This window comes from Catharus ustulatus, chromosome 11 (genome assembly GCF_009819885.2).
Source record: "Catharus ustulatus isolate bCatUst1 chromosome 11, bCatUst1.pri.v2, whole genome shotgun sequence".
In the NCBI taxonomy this organism is placed as follows: Eukaryota; Metazoa; Chordata; class Aves; order Passeriformes; family Turdidae; genus Catharus; species Catharus ustulatus.
Window position 1 is genome coordinate 22,241,729 of NC_046231.1, and position 19,660 is coordinate 22,261,388.

Here is a 19,660-nt window from a genome sequence, read left to right on the forward strand (position 1 = left end):
ACAGGTGGAGGATGCAGGTGGCCAGACTGAATGCTCTCTCTTCCACAGTGGCATCAAGACAGTGTGTGCCCATCCTGGCTGATGAGATCTACGGAGACATGGTGAGTGTCAGTTGTACTCCCAATGCTGCCTCTTCTTTTTGATCCACCTAGTCCTTGGCCATGGCAGCTAGGTCTCTAGAGGTGAGGGACAGCTCCAGTCCCTTGTGCCCAGTCCATGCCTGGAACTCCCAGTCCTTTGGTGCCCAGTCCTAGAGGAACCTCTCATGTCCAGCTCCTTTCCTCTTCTTGAACTATTTGCTTTTATTTATGCACTTATAATGCTCCTACTTTGAAGCTGTGAGTTTTCACCATCGACTTCCCATCTCTTCCCTGCATCCCTTCGTGTTAAGCTTCATGCTTACTCCCAGTTGTCACAGTAAGAGGCAGGGACAGCCCTAACAGAGTCTCCGGTCATAGGTATTTGCTGACTGCAAGTATGAACCCATTGCAACTCTCAGCACCAATGTGCCAATCTTGTCCTGTGGTGGCTTGGCAAAGCGATGGCTAGTCCCTGGCTGGCGGATGGGCTGGATCCTAATTCATGACAGGAGAGACATCTTTGGTAATGAGGTGAGAACCGCTGTGTTACTGTCATGGCAACAGACTTGCAGAGTCGTCAGTATGTGGATCACCAGGTCTTTAACTGATACAGGCAGTAATTTTTTAATATGCTTTTTTTTATATGCTCTTTTACTCTCACGTGGGTGTCACCCAGTTATGCTTACAGGTTGTTCTGCCCCTCTTTCATGCATGTCCCTTCCTTACTCTATCTGCTCCCAGACATGACCTTCTACCCACATGTACACTGTAACTCACTCCATGTCCCTGCTGCTCATTAATATATGCCTTGCCATTTTTCTGCGCTTCCAACTTATCAAATAGATCCAGTGTGCACTGAAAGTATTGCATGGCTTATCCAGCATGTGGAGTCCATGTGTGGTGTCTATTTGCTCTTACATAGTTTCTCTTAAAAGTAAGAACAAAGCACCTTGCAGTGCTGCCAGTACTTTATCTGGCTATTTTTCAGCTGTGTTACAAGGACAACCATCTACTGCAGTGACCTTTCCACCTAGAAGGCTCTCTGCAGAGGAAGAGGGAGAAGAGAGAACCAAATGAGTGAGCAGAAAAGCTAATGTTGATTGTCCTTATCTGGCTTTGAAAGTGTGGATTGTGGGCACAAACCAAAGGGAAATGCAAAGTTGTATTTGGAACAGCTCTGGCTTTATTTGTATTATCTATTTTCCAGCCTGGTTTAAGTCAGACTGGGAAGCTCCAAAGGTTTTCTCTGTTGACATTTCAATCTGCAATGGAAGAACTGAGAATGACACTGTAAATAGTCTGCTAAGCCTGACATATAGTTAAACAAATGTTCTTTAGTACTCTGTATGCTCACTGAAGAGAAGAATGTGAACAACTGTAGAAAGACAGGAAGTGAGCCTTGGAGCTGTTCCCTTTCTTTAGGGAAACATAATCTAAGCTGCAAATATGATGTTTTCTCAGATCAGGGATGGCCTTGTAAGACTGAGTCAAAGGATCCTAGGACCCTGTACGATTGTCCAAGGAGCACTGGAGCGTATCTTGCACCGAACACCACCTGAGTTCTACCACAACACCCTAAGCATCCTCAAGGTAAACAGCCTGTTACAGATCAAGAAGGTCTGTTCACAGATTGTTTGGAAGGAGTCCTTTTCTATCTAGTTCATAATTCTTCCTCTCCTCCCCCTCACTTGGAGGTGCAGTTTTGTCAGTGGTTAGGGTGACCCAACAAATCAAATTCCAGCAGGAGACATTGTAACAGGCAGAAAAAGTCACCTGTGCTAAGTTTCAGGCAGCCTAGCTCTGCAGCTGGAGCTGCTGGCCTGGAAGATGGAGTTTGGTACTGACTTGCTGAGCACAGCTCGGTAAGGCCTGCTGTACTCAAGGCCATGATCTCCCACAGTGTTTGCATTTGTTGTCCCCTTATTTGCAGTAGGCAAACCTGTTCATAGTCCCAGTCCAGAGTCTATCTTCCAATCATTGAACTGCTTCCTGGAATTTCTCCTATTTTGAAATGTCTCCTTTTTTCTTTTCAGTCTAATGCTGACCTTTGTTATGCTGCCTTATCAGCTATCCCTGGCCTTCAGCCTGTGAGGCCTGCTGGAGCCATGTACCTGATGGTAAGTGAGGGTTGCCAGCACTCACACTAGGTCTGGTTGCCAGGGCTAGTCAGTGTTTCAGATTAGTACTTGCCACCAGGTCTCCGTTACTGTGCATTTTCATATTGTCCTGTGTGGTAAATGCATCCCTTGGTCACTTTAGAAGGCCAGGATATGCTGTGCACTGTTAACAGAGCAGAGGCCAGTACACTTAACCCACTTGCTCTTGCACAAAGCTCCATGACTTGTACTTTGCAAGGCAGGGCTGTTTTACCTGGTTATGAAGCCAGCTGGTAACCCAACGCCCCTATAAAACAAGGCAGATTATTATTTCTCCTGAAGATGTAACCTTCTTCATACTAGTATGCCTTTCTTCTGCCTATGGTGCTGCCTCTTCTTCTGCCTTTTCCCATGCCTGTTTGCTTTAAAGTTTATAATGTGCTGAAATTTCCTTTTTAATCTCATCGAGCTCAATTAAGACACTTATGACACTTGAACATATTTTTAGGTTTGTTTTTTTTTTTCCCTTTTATTTTGTTCCATCTCAAAATTTCTCCAGTTTTTCATTCACTCTTAAAACGTGGACTCAGAACTGGACAATATGCAGTATATGTGTTACTTATTTCTACAGAAAAATCTTTATCACTTGGCCCTATTTCCAATTTAACCCTGAGCTACACAGGTCATTTTGCTTATGCTTTTTATGTAGCGGGGTAAGATTCTTTCATACTTACTGTATTTCTGCAGTAGCTGACCATCAATTTCAAATTAAATCATGTGTTTATTTTTGTTTTCTACTAGCTCTTTCAGAACTCTTGTAAGCAAATTATCTCTCTAATTATCTGTTTAATAATATTTTCACGAGATGTTTAAAATCTTTGGTTGTAAAGGTCATTCTGGATGGGGCCCTGAACAAGCTGATCTAGTGGATGGTAGCCCTGTCCATAGTGGAGGCATTTGAACTAAATGAGCTTTAAGGTCCCTTCCAATCCAAATCATTCTAGGATTCTATAAACAAAAGGCTAGAATAGCACTGTCTTTATGTGAGAGATGGACAGCTGCCTTCTTTCTAAATACAAAAAAGAAATATTTACTGAAGATTCTACCATTTTCGTGTCATTTGACCAATTATGTTGTTTTACAAGGATTTATTTTGTTCATGATATTCTAGATGTTGCTATATTTATTTTTATTTTAAACCAAAGCATTAGGTTTTTTTTCTTACATGAGAGGATTATTAACGTGTATTGAGTTCTTTACCAAGCTCTGTCTCAATGTCTTATTTATTCCTTTTTACTTCTAATTGGTTACTGTTGGTCTTTTCTATCAGGTGGTTTTTTTACTGAAGCAGCATTTAACTGAAATTCCATCTTTAGGTAGTTAATGAAGGCTTTTTCAGAAGCCCAGTTTTCATTTATATGTTTCTGTCCTGCATCCCAGGCAGCCCAAATCATGAGCGAAAATTGAGGGCAGACAGTTGCACTTGACTGGGAAGTCATTGGGTCATGTGCGTAAACAAGGGGACTGTAGATAGTTTTTGTGCCCTTGATTACCGTGTTACATCTGTCTGCTGCAGGTTGAGATTGAGATGGAGCATTTTCCGGAGTTTGAAAATGATGTGGAGTTCACTGAGCGACTCATCTCGGAGCAGTCTGTGTTCTGCTTGCCAGCCACGGTGAGCCTAACACTGAGAGCCCCAAGGAGCTGCGAGGCCAATGCATGGTGGGAGAAGCTGTAGGGGTTTGCATCACTGAGCTCTGAGAGTTGTCTCTGGGAGCTGGGAGTTGTGTATGCAAGTGTCCATGGTCTGTAATAGCGTGTCGGAGCTGGCTGTCAGCTCCCTGTGCTGTGTGCGGCGGTCTCTGGCTCACTAACAGCCCCCAGTCAGGGTGGTGGGATATTCCCAGCTCCAGGCTTGCCCAATATTTCTCAAGCTGGCAGAGTTGTAGCCCTGAACTCCATATACTCCCACACTTCCTTGCTGAAGTGCTCCCTCAGAGGAGTGCTATGGGTAACATAGGCTACGTTCCTTTCCTCAGTCTGTTTCCAGTTCCTCAGCCCTGCAGACATAGGGAAGGCTGACAACTTCTGTGCCTTGCATTCAGTTCCAACACTGGATATGGACAGGGCCTTAAATATTTTCTGCCCCTCTCCTTCGCTAGCTCCTTTCAGCTGATTCTCTGCCCAGTCTGGTCTACACAGTTCACACAAAGTTGTCTGGCCTGTGCTCCTCACAGCATCATATCTACACAGATGGAGATGGGAGATCTGCTTGGAACATGAAAAACAGTCTAAGGGAGCAAGAACCAAGCCCTGCTGTTCCACATTGACCATATTCACATGCTGATGCAGCTCATGGTGCCAAGGCAGGGCTCTAAAACTGGCACTATCCCAGCTAATCTGCCAGCTTCATCTTTTCTCATTTCAGTGCTTTGAGTATCCAAACTTCTTCCGCGTAGTGATCACCGTGCCTGAGGAGATGATCTTGGAGGCCTGCAGTCGCATTCAGGAGTTCTGTGAGATGCACTACCAGGGTGCTGAGGGGGCCCAGGATCTGGAGTGTGACAAGTAGCTGCAGCTGGCCCCCTGCCTCTGTCAGGCTAGACCTTGTATGAGGCAGCAGCTGGGCAGGCAAGGCTGCTTCCAGCCAGCCCCACTCTGCCCTTAAGCAGTCACTGTCCTGCTGCTTCACTTTTTGTGCTCCACAGACTCCTCAGCATTATGGAAGGAAGATGACACTTCTCTCTCCTCCTCCATTAGAGCTTGGACATCCTCTTGCTTCCAGTCCCCCATGTCTCTGTAAACTCAACATCTGTGCCCTTTCTTGGTCTGTGCTACCTGTGAACCAGCTGCAGGCAGGGGCAGAAGGTTGTTCCTGAGCTGGGCCCTGTGGCAAAAGCCCTGTTGGCCTGTGGCTGCTGTGCTGGCCACACCTCCCGCTGGGGACAGGAGAAGGCTGCTGTCTTGGAGGATAAGAGAAAAGTACCCACATCTCACCTGTGTTACCTTAGGAGGCCAGAGCTCTTTATACTGAGCCCTTTGTGTGATAAAGAGAATAAGTTATTGTAACTTTTTTTATTAATAAAAATTCTGACATGGCAGTCTTCACTGTCCTACTGTGGTGCTAGTTGGACTTAGGCTACCTTTGCTCCCCCATAGTAGTGCAGTACCCCAGGCATGTCCCTGCCTGCCCAAGGCCATCCTGTCTGCCAGCAGGAATATAGTGAGAGTGATTCAGACCCCCAAAAAAGCCCACCAACCCTGAGAGCAGGATGGGCCCTGCAAGCTTGACTGGATGTTGGCAGCTCACTGAGGCAGTCTGCCCCCTCCCCACAGAGCCATCCTGTCTGCACCTTCTCCTTGGCCCTCACAGCCTCCCCCACTGTGGACCCCAGCAGAGCAGGGGGTGCTGTGCTTGCTGCTGCAGCTGTCCCCAGGACTGGAGCCAGCCATGCCTGAGTACTCAAGGCTTGTCATGCCTTTCCTGCTGTAGTGGTAAATCACGGGGTGGCACCCCATGGCTCATAGTGTGTGTGGTGTTTGTGACATGCCAGTGGTACCAGGCTTACTCATAGCTGAATACGTCAGCTCCATGAAGCAATAAGGAACTTGTGGCCTGTTGTCTGTTTATTCAGTGGAAAAGGGAGGAGGTGATAATGCCCATTGCAACAGGTGTTCTGGTGAGATGCTCGGGAGCCATTTCTGGGTCTGTCAGAGGGGCAACTTGTGGAGTGCCTCACGTTGCCACCTTAGCTCTGTTCTCCTGTCCTCCCATAGAGTTGAGATCCACAGGTCAACCCTGCCTTGCCAACGACAGGAAAATTGAGCTTACTCTGGATTACACACTGAAAGTCCTGCCAGGTTCTATAACTGTCTGTCTCCCCTTGCCTTGCCTAGTCCAAAATCTGGGTGCTGGTACTCCATTAGATGGGAGGACTAAATGAGAAAGATAGCAGTGTGTGAAAAGGTCTTTGACACATCAGCTGAGTATCCACACTGCATGTTTTCCTTTTGAAGAAAATCCTGGAACAAAAAGAGAGGGTAGCTGGGGCTGTGGGTGAATGGTACACAGCCTCAGAGATTTCATGCGACTAGACCTTCAAATAGAGCTGAAAAACCAGAACTGCTTAAGAAAAAACATTGACTAGTAACAAACAGGATGGTGTGTGAAGGGTCTGTTAGACCAGGAGGCCTTTACAGAACGATGTTGCTGATTGTTGCACCATCTTGAACCTACTACAGCTTTCAGGTACTGTCTGCTTCCTTCAGTTCTTCTCCAGGTACCTTAGATTCTATGGCTTTAATCTCCGTTACTAATAAACAGATCCTGGTTTTAGAGAAAGCTGATCCTTTGAGATTGCTCTTCCTTCAGGAACCCCTTTTCTTTCAGAGTCCCCTCAGAGATGTCTGTTAACATGCAAATATTCTGCAATGATTAACACAATGCTGTTTCTTTTTGACCCAGCAGCATTTAAATGGGAAGACTGGGAGAGCCAGAGACATAGACATATATATACCTTGTAAATCTCAGGATATTTAGATTTCTCAAGGCCACATCCTCCACTGTCATCTTTTGTAAACACATCACTGCCTTTTGACCACACCTAGGTTTTCCCTGATGCAATAGCAAACTAGCCTTAAACCACAAATGTTCTGGTATCATTTTTCAGGTATTAAACTCACAGATACTTTGCGTCATAGTGGGTGTAGGTTAGAGCACCCTGCCAGCCATACAAACTTACCTATCTTGGAGTTTGGAGGTACTCTGTGGCAAAGAAAACCCCTTCAGCACTGAGATCAAGGAAGAAGTCAAGACACAGATCTGAATCTGCTCTTTGAGGATGCTCAGACAAGATCTGCAGAGCTTTAGCAGAACTGCCCCAGTGTCCTTATAACTGGTTGTGGGAAAATTGGCAAGGAGGATTGTAAATATACTCAGGTGTCTTGCAGATGAAGTGTAGAAAAACACATGTATTATACTAATTGTTATTTTGTCTTGTGTATTTGACAAGCGGTACATCTGTACGTAGGCCTGTGCTAGACTTGGAACCAACCCATTGAACATGCCTGACATTCCTGCTTTGCTGCAGTAAAGATCAAATCTCCGTGGCAAACTGGACCTGTAATGATCCCTGATATACATGAGAAAAGAGCAGGTTTGGTGATCCTTGAGCATATCCACAGTGCTGGCATCCCTGTTAGTGTGCCTCTCCCTGGGCAGGATCCTCACTGCATTGAGGATCCCCTGGTTGGCAAGGTAATGGAAATAAATTTACAGTGCATTTGGTCTGTTTTTGTGGTTGCTCCTGCATCCTGCCTATGCCGACTCACACACCGATCCACAGCCATACTCCCTGTCTTAGCTGGGGAGCAGCAGTGATGTACCCTGGCATAGGCTGGCACTGTGAATCTGCTCTTTTCTACGCTGTCTGTGTTTAGGATTTGGGCAAGGAGGCAACCTTATGCCTAGTGCTGTCTTTTGGGAAAGAAAGGAACTTCTCAGCTTGAAGTGTACTAGTCCTCAGCTTCCAAAGGGGCTGGCCATAGGTTCAGCCCCGATAGGGAAACCAGCACTGCAGGCAAGCTGGGACAACTTGCACTGCAAGCAATGAGACCCATCATTTCCCCCAGGTGCTTTAGGAACCTCAGTGTAGCCTGGCTCCCGGCTCTGGCCTCACCCCTTCTCTCCAGTAGCCCTCACTGCCTTCAGCAGGTCTGTAGACCAGAGGGATCCCTGAGGGTCTTCCTGCCTTGGGGCCAAGGCCTTTGGCTGCAAGAGCCTGTCTACACTAGCCTGCCCTCTACCATCATGTAGTCATGCTGTACACCTGCAATGGGAAGATGTGGTTTTCACTGCTTTGGACCCAGGATGGTTGCAAGGAAGCAGTTTGGGGGATGATGGTGGAGGCCCTGGTGAAGCAGAGCCCAGCCTTTCCGGGAGCTCAGGTAAGGCTTGAGCATTGCATGGTAGTGAAACCCCAAGGGAAGGTGTCTGTGGAAAACTTTGTATGTGAGGTCTAGCACATTACCTTGTTCTCCCAGGGCATGCTGCTCTGTCAGGGGCCAAAGGACCTGACCTGCTGTGGTGGCATTACCCACCAGAGGCACATAGAGGTTTCCACAAGCATGAGAAGTAGCCAGGAAGAGACCATGGATGTAAGGGGAGGTGGCAGCAGTGGGCTGGGAGACAGTACTTGCTTGAGATGACTGGGAGGGATTTTGTAAACCAGAGCGTGAGTGTAGAGGAGCTCTGTGGAAGGAAGGCTTAGCATGGTCATAGTCATGCTATTGACAGGACACCCACACAAGACACATCTTCAGCAGGGTTCCAGTGGCTAGAAGGCACCCACCAAGGTAGCTAAGCTTAATAACTGGTCAACAAGGTTGAGGTTGTATGTTCTACACTAGTCTTCAGCCTCAGTGGGAGAACCTCCTGAGAGGCAGAAGCAGTGGGATCTTCCTCATGGTTTGGCTGTTTGGCATGGGCTCTTACAGTGCTGGGAGCCCAGATTTACACCAGCCCTTTGCTTTGTCATATATTGTCTTTGTTTTCCTTGTTTGTCTTGGGCCAGTGTTCCCTGAAGCTTTGCCAAAGCAAAGAGGTGTTGTCAATAAGTCTGAATGACTTATTTCCTGGATACCTGACAGAAGTAGTTGGTGCTAGCACAGGGTCTTCTGCACTCCAGTGCATTGCATGCGCTATGCATGCTTCAGGTCTGCTTATTGCTGTTATTTCTCTCAACTCTAAACTAGCTGTTCTGCTCCAACTTCAGTTCCTGTGTTGATTTCAGATTTTAGACTGCCTACATACATAAAGAGAAGGCAGAAGCTGACCAGTGAAATGAATTCAAAAGTTTAATCAATATTTTTTTTTCTTACTATTTTTCCCATTTCTGTAGTGTGTTGGTAAAGTATTATGTGACCTCCTTCTTTCTCTTGTGTTTTCTCATTTTCCTGTTCCTCCACCACTTGATATTAGAGTGCTGTATTACAATGAAGACAATAAATGATAATGCAACTGTATGAGGGTGAGAGAGGGAGAAGGTCAGCCACTATCCTTGCTTTGCCTAACACAGCCTTGGGCTCTTATGTTCCAATTCAGACAAGTCTATTTATCTCAAACTGCTTCTAAATGAAAATATAACTGTAGAACTTACCTCAAACACAAGAAAAAAGCCACAGGCACACCAGCCTATCCTTGGAGAGATGCCGCCATATAGGACATCGTATCAGTCATTTGTCTCATTTTAACTTGTTCTGGAAAGCATATGGGGCAACATCTGCTCTGGCTCAGAAAGAACTTGCTCTGACTGGAATTTAGCATAGGCATTACACCTCTGCTCCTGTGCATTCTGGAGTGTCCCTCACTGCTGCATTCTTCTCATCCTCTATGAATGATGACTTCTAAAGCAATCAGGCTGACTGTATACAGCATCCCAAAAAAGCTCTTTTCTGAAAGCAGAGTTCCCTTCTGTTGCCTTCATCCCAATGAAAATAATGAGCAATTGACATAGAGACTTTTTTTTTTTTTGGTAGATTACTGACAAGTTTCTTTACTGCAAGGAGCAGGGTTTTTCCTGTGCATTTCAAAACACAATATAGCAGTACTCAAATCCACTGATCAGCATAGGACACCATGCATGGCCCTTGCATGACCAGTGACATTGCACTTTTGTGTCACACTCAGTCTTGCAGAGCCATGCATTTTCATTTTCCTCTACAGCTTCAGAAGTGTAAGCTAGAAAAACTGAAATCCCTCTGCTTCAAAAAGGAAACATTCACCAGTGCATAGTCATAGTATTGACTCTTACAACAGCTCCCCAGCATCACACCTTTGAGATGCAGAAAATGTAAACTATCCCATCCCACACCTGAAAGTGATAAAGACTTTGACAGCATGGTTATCATGAGCTGCTTCAGATATCAGCCTGGTATGACTTGTGTTCTTCAAGGCATACAGGAGCAGTTATAAAAAACTTGTATAGCTTGAAAACCGCAAATAGGGAGAAATTACTCACTGTCTCTCTTGATTTAAAAAAATGTAATTATACCAAATACAGTTTTTATATGTAGGTTCACAGCAGAGGAAAGTAGTTCTCACAACAAGCAGCTAAACGTACCCATATTGCCAGGAAATCCCGTTGATGTCCAAAGTATCTTAAGCTCAAAACAAGGCTGGAAGAGTGAATAGAAAAATGTCTAAGTGCTGTAAAATGCAGACAAGCTTGATCTGAACTGAGTTTAGACAGCTTCTGTGTCTACTCACAGACACACTCTCCACTCTTGTCACAGCCAACAGAAGGAAATGGGAGTTTTCAGGGCATCACTCACTAGCTTATTTTGGACATCTGCAATCAGAGAGGTGAATTGTGTACTCCAGATCTGTGGCTTCAGGGAGGAAATGTTTTTCTTGTTCTCTTCCCTAGGCATCTCCTCTAGATGACAGCAGAAGACGGGACATGGGGTTGGTCAAACCTTACAGCTGATCAGGTTTCACTGCCATAGGTATGCCTGGTTCTCTCATCAGCTGTCAAAAACGTGATCTCGGGTAGGGAGGCATCTGCAGTGTAAGCACTGTGGAATTAAACTCTAGTCTATACCATTGGCATTACTCCTCAGCCTACTTCTGTTGCTGCTGTGCTGGGTCAGGTGTGATCTGTTTATGCATGCTTGGGAGCACAGTACATGTTGGTTACTTCTTCAGGGTGTAAAGAAATACAAAGTGTGATTGCATGGGTAATTCACAGTGCTCACTAGTCTCTGAGTCCACTGAGGGAGGGTAGAAAATAGAAATGTGTCATTCCCTGAACATACTGCAACAGACCTGTGTCTTTCCTGTGCTGAGGACCCCAGAGCTGGATGCAGTCGGTGGGGTCTTGCCAGAGTAGAGTAGAGGGGAACAATTTCCTCCTTCGTTCTGCCGCCCACATTGCTGGTGACACACAGCTCAGTACATGGCTGGCTCATGTGAAGCTTCTTGTCCACCAACACCCCCAAGTCCTTCTTAGGGCTGATATCAGTCCATTTTCCACATGACCTATATTTGTGCTTGGGATTACTCTGACCCCGTATACTTCTGCTTTGCATCATATAGCTTTTGAGTCAGACATATGGGGAGCATGATGTTTGTTTTCAGGAGCCAGAGGTTTTGTCCCTCAAGTCTCACAATGTGCAGGTCTCGGGAAATACAGTATGCCAGACCAGTTTGTCCTCCCAAATCTCAAATCCGAAGAAGAGCACATTCTCCTCCTCTGTACAACTGCTCTTACCACAGAGGAAATGCCTTGTGGAAAGCTCAGACAAATAACTGGAATGTGGCATCTATACAATTAGAAAAATCTGCTCAACCCTTCAACAAGATAACTGCACAATAGTCAGTGCTGTCATAAATCATACATACTGATGCCAAGGGATCAGCATATCTTGGGCAAACTATATAGAGCTGGAACACAAGTTTTGATAGATCTCTGTTCATGCAACTGTTGGCCAGGCAGGAATAATCCTTCAGGAAGAGCCACTCAAGTGGTGTGGCCTTTACAAAGATTTTCTAACACCTAATGACATACAGGTAAATCCTCTGTGTGAGTGCATGGCATGGGAATACATAGCAGAAATCCAGGTTGCACTGAACATTCTGTGGTCCTTGTGGTCCTCCACAGGGCTCTACCTGGACCACTGCCAACTTCTCACTTTGTTTCCCAGCCCGAGGTTACCAGGGCTTGACCATCTGTGTTTGCAATGCAACAAGCGAAAGGGAACGTGACCTGCCCCATTCAGATTGTCCCTCCTGCTGGAAGCACCAGCCTTGCCCAGATTTTTTCTTTTGCTGTCTCTTGTACTCCACTTGCCCTGATAGCAGCAGTAAGGTCCTTGGGAACACAAAGAGGACTCAATTAAGAGGTCTATATCTCTCCAGACTGTGTGACAGAATCTACGAGATCTGGAATAGGAATGACTCAAAGCAACTGTCTCTGTGTGGAAGTATTTCTGTTGAGCCCACTGCTTCCCTGTTTCACTACCTTACCTGGCACAGTCCCACTGCAGCTCCAGCACCCTTGTGAATCATTAACAGGGCAAGTTCAGCTGCTCCTTTCACAGCTTGTCCTTTCACACAGTTTTCTTTCTCAGCCCCCAAATGTTTAATTGAAACAAAGTACAGAGAGAGAAGAGTCAAAAAGATTTTATGTGAATTTGCACCTGATGACAACATAAGGAGCCAGAGCAATAGTAGGAAAGTATGCCCTATCTCTGCACTCATGGTGGGCAAGCTGGTCTTCTTTGCAACTTGTTGTCCTTTACTCTGACACTCTGCAGACACCCCTGCTCCTACTTTTACAGGCAGCAGTCTTTTTGGGGCTTGAAATAGGAGTTAAAAGTATCTCTCAGTCTATTTCATTAACCTTTTGGCTCTGTTCCTTTACCTGCAGCACCTGGTCATTCACACCCCTACAAGAAACTGCCATTTCCGTACCTTTTGCTTAGTGCAGGGTGGAGTTTTCTGGTTCAAATCTGGTCAAAGTAGGCGGGCAGTGTAGAGCAGTCAGTCTTAGAGCTGGGATGTACACAACGAGGACAGGAAAGGGCAGGCACGGGTGCAGGTAGGAGCTAAGTATACGAGACTCCAGCACAAAGAGCACCTGTACACGAATGCACAGTTTGTTTGCATGACTGCCTGGAGGCGTGTGTACCACAGCAGTGGACGTGTGTGAGGGCAGCTTTGCTCAAATCAGGTCTGGTGGTGCTTCAAGAGGACCTGTTAAGGTGAGATAACCATTTCTTGGTATCTAGCGTGGATGCTCTTGATGCCAGCAAATTGTGACAATTTTCTGCAGACTGAAGCTGTGGGTCTGGCTTAGAGGGTAGTTCCTGCTTCATCAGACAGTTCTCTCAGTGCCCCTGCTCAGCTTTTGCCACTAGTGACTGACAGTCATGCCAGCTGCGTACCTCTGAATGGGCAGATGGCTTCTAATTCTGCAGAAACTGACCAGGCCAAATAGAAGCAGCATTTGAAAAAACTATGAGCAACCATCAATGCCATCAAAGACCAATGACTGGAGCTTCTGTGGTGCCAGATTCTCTCTGCTATACTGCTGCCATTATAGCAATGGGGAACCTGTACATGTCTGGAGAACTCCCTCGGGCTGGCAGCGCACTCAACATTAGTTTGTACAGCACAAGGTGGTTTTGGGCTGTAACTGTCTCACACCTGCCAGAGACATGTACATTTTCAATAAACCTGTAATCTGGGGATATGGTGCCCAATGCTGAATGTGTTTCATGGATACATTTCCCTTGGGCTGCTTGCTGCTTTCTGTGGCACTTGCTCTGCCAGGATCAAGCTTTTCCAAGGTTCCTATATGTTTCTGGAAAAGCCTAAGACTCTGCTTATTTTTTTTCAAACAAGCTGCTGAGGCAGTATTTTCATACTTTTGCTGTGGGAGATGCTAACATGTGGATACTGGATTGCCAAAAAACACATATTGTATTTTTTTGTAGTTTCTGTATTGTATCCTTTGTGCCCTGAGATTCTTCCAGTTCTTTCTGCTCTCAGCCAAATCTTGGCTCATCTCTGTTAGCACACAGTAATAGTGTGCTTTTCTTGTTCTGAAGCTGAGATTGTCTCAATCATTCTGGGCTGATCTTTACTTGGCAGATCTGTGAGGGCTTCATATTTTCACTTTTGCAACATGAAATTAACTCAATCACTGACAGTGGACGTTTACTGTAAAGAAAATGTGGTTAAGCTTAAGACCTTACTTTAGAAACATCCTCTCTCCCATGATTGAGAAATACAGTGGTGAGAAATAAGGTTATATAATTAGTATTTCTCTCATGTTAGGGTATGTATTATAGTGGCTCTTTCATTCCTCTTCATTAGGCACACAATTCATTTCAGTCCTTCTACTCTCTGTGGAACAGACTTGTGAAGGCAACAATTATCACTGTTTCTATTATGAATGAAGAAGCTGTTGAAACTGTGGTCTCACATGAGGTAATTTCTATCAAAAGTAGTCACTCTGTGAAATGTCTAAACCATCCAGCTCTCCCACCCTGATTTCATTCAAGATAAAAATATACTCTTGTTTCCTGAAAACAAAAACTGATTCCAGTCTCATACTCTGGGAATACACATGTAGGTTTCCAAAGAAACAACTATTTATGAGGTTTTAAATCCACCTGAGTATCTACCTTCATGCCATTGTTTGTATCTGCTCAACAGTTTTTTTCTCAATTAATGGCTTCTGGTTATATTCCAGGAACTCTGTCAGGAGTTAGAATAACAATATTAATGGTGCCAGATGGAAGTGATATCATCAAAGTTCATTTGGAAGCTAGGACTTTTGGTAAACACTGCTTGTATTCATTTGGAAGGAAAAAGCTGATATATCACTTGTTTTTACAACAGGCTTTGTTTGCAGCTTTTCTTAGGGCTGGTGCAAATAGCAGCATGATTCAGCTCCTTGTCAGACCTGAACACTACAGGCCATTTGTGTAACCAAAAGAAATCAGAGGGCTTCTTGCCCAGGAGAAAAGAATGATGTAGTCCCTCACTAAATGCACAGCCCCATCCTTGCAAGAAATTACTAAAGTAAAATTCATATTGTGGTAGCACCTAATGGCAACAATCAGACTTACCCATTGGGCTGGGTATTTTCTTTACTCTGAGAAATTATAATTGCTGCCTTACAAGCCCTAAGCTTGACACAAATGCGCAGCAGGTAACTTAGACAAGGCAATTTATGTGTATATGTTGGTGGGTCAGATTGGTACTGTTCCTCATTGGTTAGCAGCAGTGACTTGACATGGAAATCTAAAACATTAGTACTAGCGGAACTGAAATCGTGGGAGGAGACACCCCTGTGCAAATGAGTCTGAAAGCTTTGCTGCAGAGGAAAATTGAGGCAGGGCATAAGGAGGATGTTAGGGAAACTTTGGGAACATTCATAATTACTGTGGACCCAGATGACATGGCAAGCATGTAGCAGGGAAGCAATGCAGGGATTGCAGCTGCTTGAGCAATTCTATACTTTTGCTGCTTGAGTAGGGGGGATTGCTCCTCTGCATGGGCACAGCTGCTTGAGTCTTTTGCAGTTGTGGACTGCACAAAATGTACAAAGCTGTAAGGGCCTGGTCTCAGATGCTGCTCTGTCTGAGATAAACATCTTGCCCTAAAGACCCTGCTCTCTCTGTCCTGTTTTGTTGTGCATTTCCCTGGAAGGACTAGGAACCAGAAAAGATTTTTCAATTTTAGTTCACCTCGGAAAATATAAAGCATCTGCTCTAGCAAGAGAGGTGGGTCTCCACTGTGGCACAGCTGAACTGCCAACCTGGCAGATGGTGATGGGGAGCACTCCATTCTGCCTAGGCTTCAGTGCTGCCCAAGGAGCCTGTCCCCACAGGCAGCCCATGCTGCGGACACCCAACCTGTATTTGAGGCACAGTCAGGCACTGCTGGGGAACAGGAGAGTGCACAAGACAGGAGTAATTGGCAAAGTGTGCTTTAATGTACTTTGAAAAAATTTAATGAATTCTTTCTACTTCAGATCCCATCTTCAGTGGTGTACTTCCTGTAGATTCCTGTGCCGGCTGGTATTCAGGCTATGAATTCTTCCTGTGGTATTTTCATGCCCCAATGACATGAAAATTATTAGACATTTTTCAATAATTCAATCATCCTCCACAGGGAAAGAGAGGTTTAGTGTATGAAACAAGGAGCCAGCTTTGGGCAGACCTTTGAGCTCGACTAGCACATTCTGTTGTATGTCTTCTCATAAAAAGACCTATAGGATGAGTGGGGTTGGAGGGAGGGGATAGCAGGTGACAGCAGTTAGTCTAAGAAGGGGGTTAGTAGGGCAGGTAAGCATTTAAGCCTGCCTACACAAAGATGGGTCCTTCTAGCAAAAGTGCCTACAAAGCTCTGTCTGTGGAGGAGATACTGTTCTTGGATTTATTACAGTGCCAAGCTTCTTCCTTTGGAATGTGAAGTTTTGCCTGTGGTGACAATAAATGTTTTCTGAAATTTCAAAAGGAGTATAATCAAAACAAAAGGAAACGTACATTGTACGTTTACAGCATTTTGGCATTAAAAATAATTGTAAATATTGGTCAGAGTAGATGTTCAAACATAAAATGTGGAACTGCTGAATTCTCCACCAAAAGCAAGGTTTTGTATCTTTCCTTCATAAAAATTGCCAGGATTGTTTGCAGGGATTATGTACATGAAGTACATATTTGTCTGCACCAATTTACTTCAGTGCACTCAACTAGCTCATAAACCCTGATAAAAGTGCAGACAAGCTTTTCAGTATCTTCTAAGACTATACTAGAATGGCTTACTGACAAACAGTGGTGTTGCTGCAGAAAACCTTCAGCCCTGCAATACTTATGTCCTTTGCAAAAACACCTTGTGTGGGGATTGTCACAGTGTACAGTACAGTTGTCACAGTGCTACACTAGCAGTGTGGCAGCTTTCCAAAACCCTGTGCCTCCAGAGATGCACAGGAGCCTGATACACCACATCCTGCTTTTTTATCATCTTGTGATGCTGAACTTCCTCTGTCTCTGCAGGTCCCTTGCAATCATGGTGAAGTCTAGAAGAGTACAGGTGCTCCTGATTCTGGTGGTTCTGTCCTTCCTTCTGATCCACTTCCTACCCTGCAGCAACAATGCCCACATGGAAGAAAAACCCTCTCCTGTCCACATCCTCATTCTCTCCTCCTGGCGGTCAGGATCCTCCTTCACGGGACAAATCTTCAGCCAGCACCCCAGTGTTTTCTACCTGATGGAGCCGGCATGGCACGTTTGGGTTAAGATGTACCAGAACAGTGCCAAAGTCTTACACATGGCAGTGCGGGACTTAGTCAGGTCGGTCTTTCTGTGTGACATGTCTGTGTTTGATGCTTACATGTCTAGCCAGAAGAAAAAGTCTGATTTATTTCAGTGGGAGACAAGCCGAGCCTTGTGCTCCCCACCTGCCTGTGACTCATTCAGTCGCAGTGACATTATCACTGCAGGCAACTGCAAAACAATCTGTGGCAAGTATCCATTCAGCAAGGTGGAGGAAGCTTGTAAAACCTATAGCCATGTTGCCATCAAGGAAGTTCGGTTCTTTGACCTGAAAGTTCTCTATCCCCTTCTCACTGATCCATCCCTGAACCTCAAAATCATTCACTTGGTACGTGATCCTCGGGCTGTGTTCAGGTCCCGAGAGAATACAGTGAAAGACCTGAAACGCGACAGTAACATCGTTGTGGGGTCTCAGAAGACAAAGGGAGAAATGGGGCCCTACAACACAATGCAAGTAATCTGCAAAAGCCACGTTGAGATCTACAAGGCAGGAAGTCAGGCCGCTCCAAGCTTCCTGAAAGACCGGTATCTGCTGGTTCGCTATGAAGACATTGTCAGAGACCCGCTAGCAAGGGCTGCTCAGATGTACAGGTTTGCAGAACTCCATTTCACACCAGAGCTTCAGAAGTGGGTCCACAACATCACCCATGGGAAGGGTCATGGAGCACAGGCCTTTGATATTGGGTCAAGAGATGCACTGAGAGTATCCCAGGCCTGGAGAAAGACACTTCCCTTCCAGAAAATAGAGAAAGTGCAAAATGTGTGCAAAGATGCAATGGATTTGCTGGGCTACCGACTTGTTCAGTCTGAAGAAGAGCAGAAAAATATGTCTCTGGATCTTTTGTTTGCCCAGAATGCCTCTGAACATCAAATTTTGAAGGCAGAAAAGCTGGTCTCTACACTTACTCTCTGAAGGCTGCGGAGTGCTGAACTGTTCACTAGAGCAAAAGAGGGCAGTGGTGCAGGCATAGAAGTGTAGGAGTGTGTGCATGGATGCGTATGGTTGCAAGGACATGTGGTACAAGAACCCTGGCTACATTCAGGAGAGCTCTTAGCAGCACAGGGTCACTCTCCAAGACCCCTGGAGATTCAGCCACAAATGGAGGCTAAAGTAATGCAAGTCTGTTTTCCAAATTAATTGTTTAGGTTGGAGCATACAGAATGCCAAAGGAGTAGGACCAAATAGCAGAAGCTCAAAACCCCCACAGACCACAGCTGAAGGCTAGGGAAACCACATAGAGCAACTGCACTTCAAAGAAGATGAAACATAAAAGGAAGCTGAATGAAGAAAACATTACTTGACACTCTGCCATGCAGGATATGTAGTGCCAGAAAAGATGTGAGGATGACCGGACATTTGGTTTCCAGAAAGATGTTGGGTGTGGGGATTTTTTTTTAATGGTTGAGTTTTCAAGTCCAGTTTTCCTTTTGCTCCACTCGTGTACCTGAATATCCAGCCTTGGTGGCAAAGGTGGGGAAATGTTTGTGTTCATTTACTGTATAGTGGGAACATGGAATAAACCAGCTATTACTGAAAATAAAAATTCCTGGGCTTTCATGTGGGTAACCATTTCTGGGATTATGTGAATCCATTTATTTTTTAGCTGAAATAATTCTGTCTTCTAGCTTTCAACCCAAGAACAGTTGTTTTCCTGGGAATTCCCACAGTCCGCATGGGTGGCAGAAGAATTCACGCTAAGGTTGAAATCCTAAAGACAAGGTAAAGACACAGATTTCATTGGCATATATACTGAAACTGAGAAGATAGGTTAATGGGAGTAGATTGAAGAAACCAAGGGAAGATCAGGAAGTTATCCTATTGAAATATTTGGTGAGAGTATTTCTTGTCTTGGAGCACAAAAAAATATGTTTAATGGACTATGCCATTCTCCACTGTCTCCGTTGGAGATGCCATTCTCCCTCCAATGGGAATATATAGTTCAAACCCGAACAAGAGAATTGTTTTCACCTGGTTTTAAGTGTTCCAGAAGACAAGGAGAAAAACTTGCTACCAGATTTGGGGAGGAGTGAAATGCCTACAGATATCTATTTCTGAACATCCTCTTTCGTGTATGTATAAGCCACAGAGTCCCTTTAATATGTGTCTACAGAACGCTCACTGCCTTAGAATATGGGTATGTATCTGTATTCCTAGAGCTAAACCTCTAGGCTCCGAAAAGGGCAGGATATTGTATTATGGAATAGTCTTATTTCTAGGAATCTTGTTGAAGGACAAAATCCATGCCAAGCAGGCAGCACTGGCATCATGGTACTAAGTTCGTTGAAAGCAAGATATCTTCCTTTACACTGTGTTTATGCAAATTTAGGGCAGGCAAGCTGACCTAGAGAAGTGGGAGTTGCACTGCGGCAGTGCAACTGTAACCCTTTACAGTCTCTTTAAAATAGACCTTAACATATTCAGCTAAAGGCAGCTAAAAGCCCATTCTTACTGAAGCTATAGTAAAGAGCTTCCTCCTATAAGTGCCAAGAAGCTGGATTCTGTGCAAAAATAGATTGTTTTCAGTACACATTAATTATCTCTACATTAACCAATGTCAGCTTGAGTGGCTGAAGTTTTATTATGAATCCTTGTTTTCAGGGGATGCAATAAATTCTGTGTATCAAGTGTTTACCTGA

General features: G+C 45.0%; 2 protein-coding genes across 2 annotated transcripts in view; both read left to right on the forward strand.

Annotated features, from left to right (window-relative positions):
* TAT (tyrosine aminotransferase) overlaps window positions 1-5,270 on the forward strand; it is a 17,077-nt gene extending 11,807 nt beyond the window's left edge. Inside the window, exons 7-12 of the mRNA XM_033070031.1 lie at window positions 49-101; window positions 459-611; window positions 1,542-1,670; window positions 2,114-2,197; window positions 3,753-3,851; window positions 4,605-5,270. Of these exons, the coding sequence (XP_032925922.1) occupies window positions 49-101; window positions 459-611; window positions 1,542-1,670; window positions 2,114-2,197; window positions 3,753-3,851; window positions 4,605-4,748 (662 nt within the window). The 3' untranslated portion in view covers window positions 4,749-5,270. The remainder of the gene's footprint in view (window positions 1-48; window positions 102-458; window positions 612-1,541; window positions 1,671-2,113; window positions 2,198-3,752; window positions 3,852-4,604) is intronic.
* Window positions 2,120-18,129, forward strand: CHST4 (carbohydrate sulfotransferase 4). Its single transcript, XM_033070032.1, has 2 exons — window positions 2,120-2,197; window positions 16,745-18,129. Exon 2 carries the CDS (start codon window positions 16,758-16,760, stop codon window positions 17,934-17,936), a length of 1,179 nt encoding a protein of 392 aa, XP_032925923.1. The 5' UTR covers window positions 2,120-2,197; window positions 16,745-16,757; the 3' UTR covers window positions 17,937-18,129.
* The last annotated feature ends 1,531 nt before the right edge of the window (window positions 18,130-19,660 follow it).

Bases quoted from the DNA above. Each gene is read 5' to 3' on its own strand.
- CHST4 (XM_033070032.1), top strand. From the start codon at position 16,758: ATGGTGAAGTCTAGAAGAGTACAGGTGCTCCTGATTCTGGTGGTTCTG.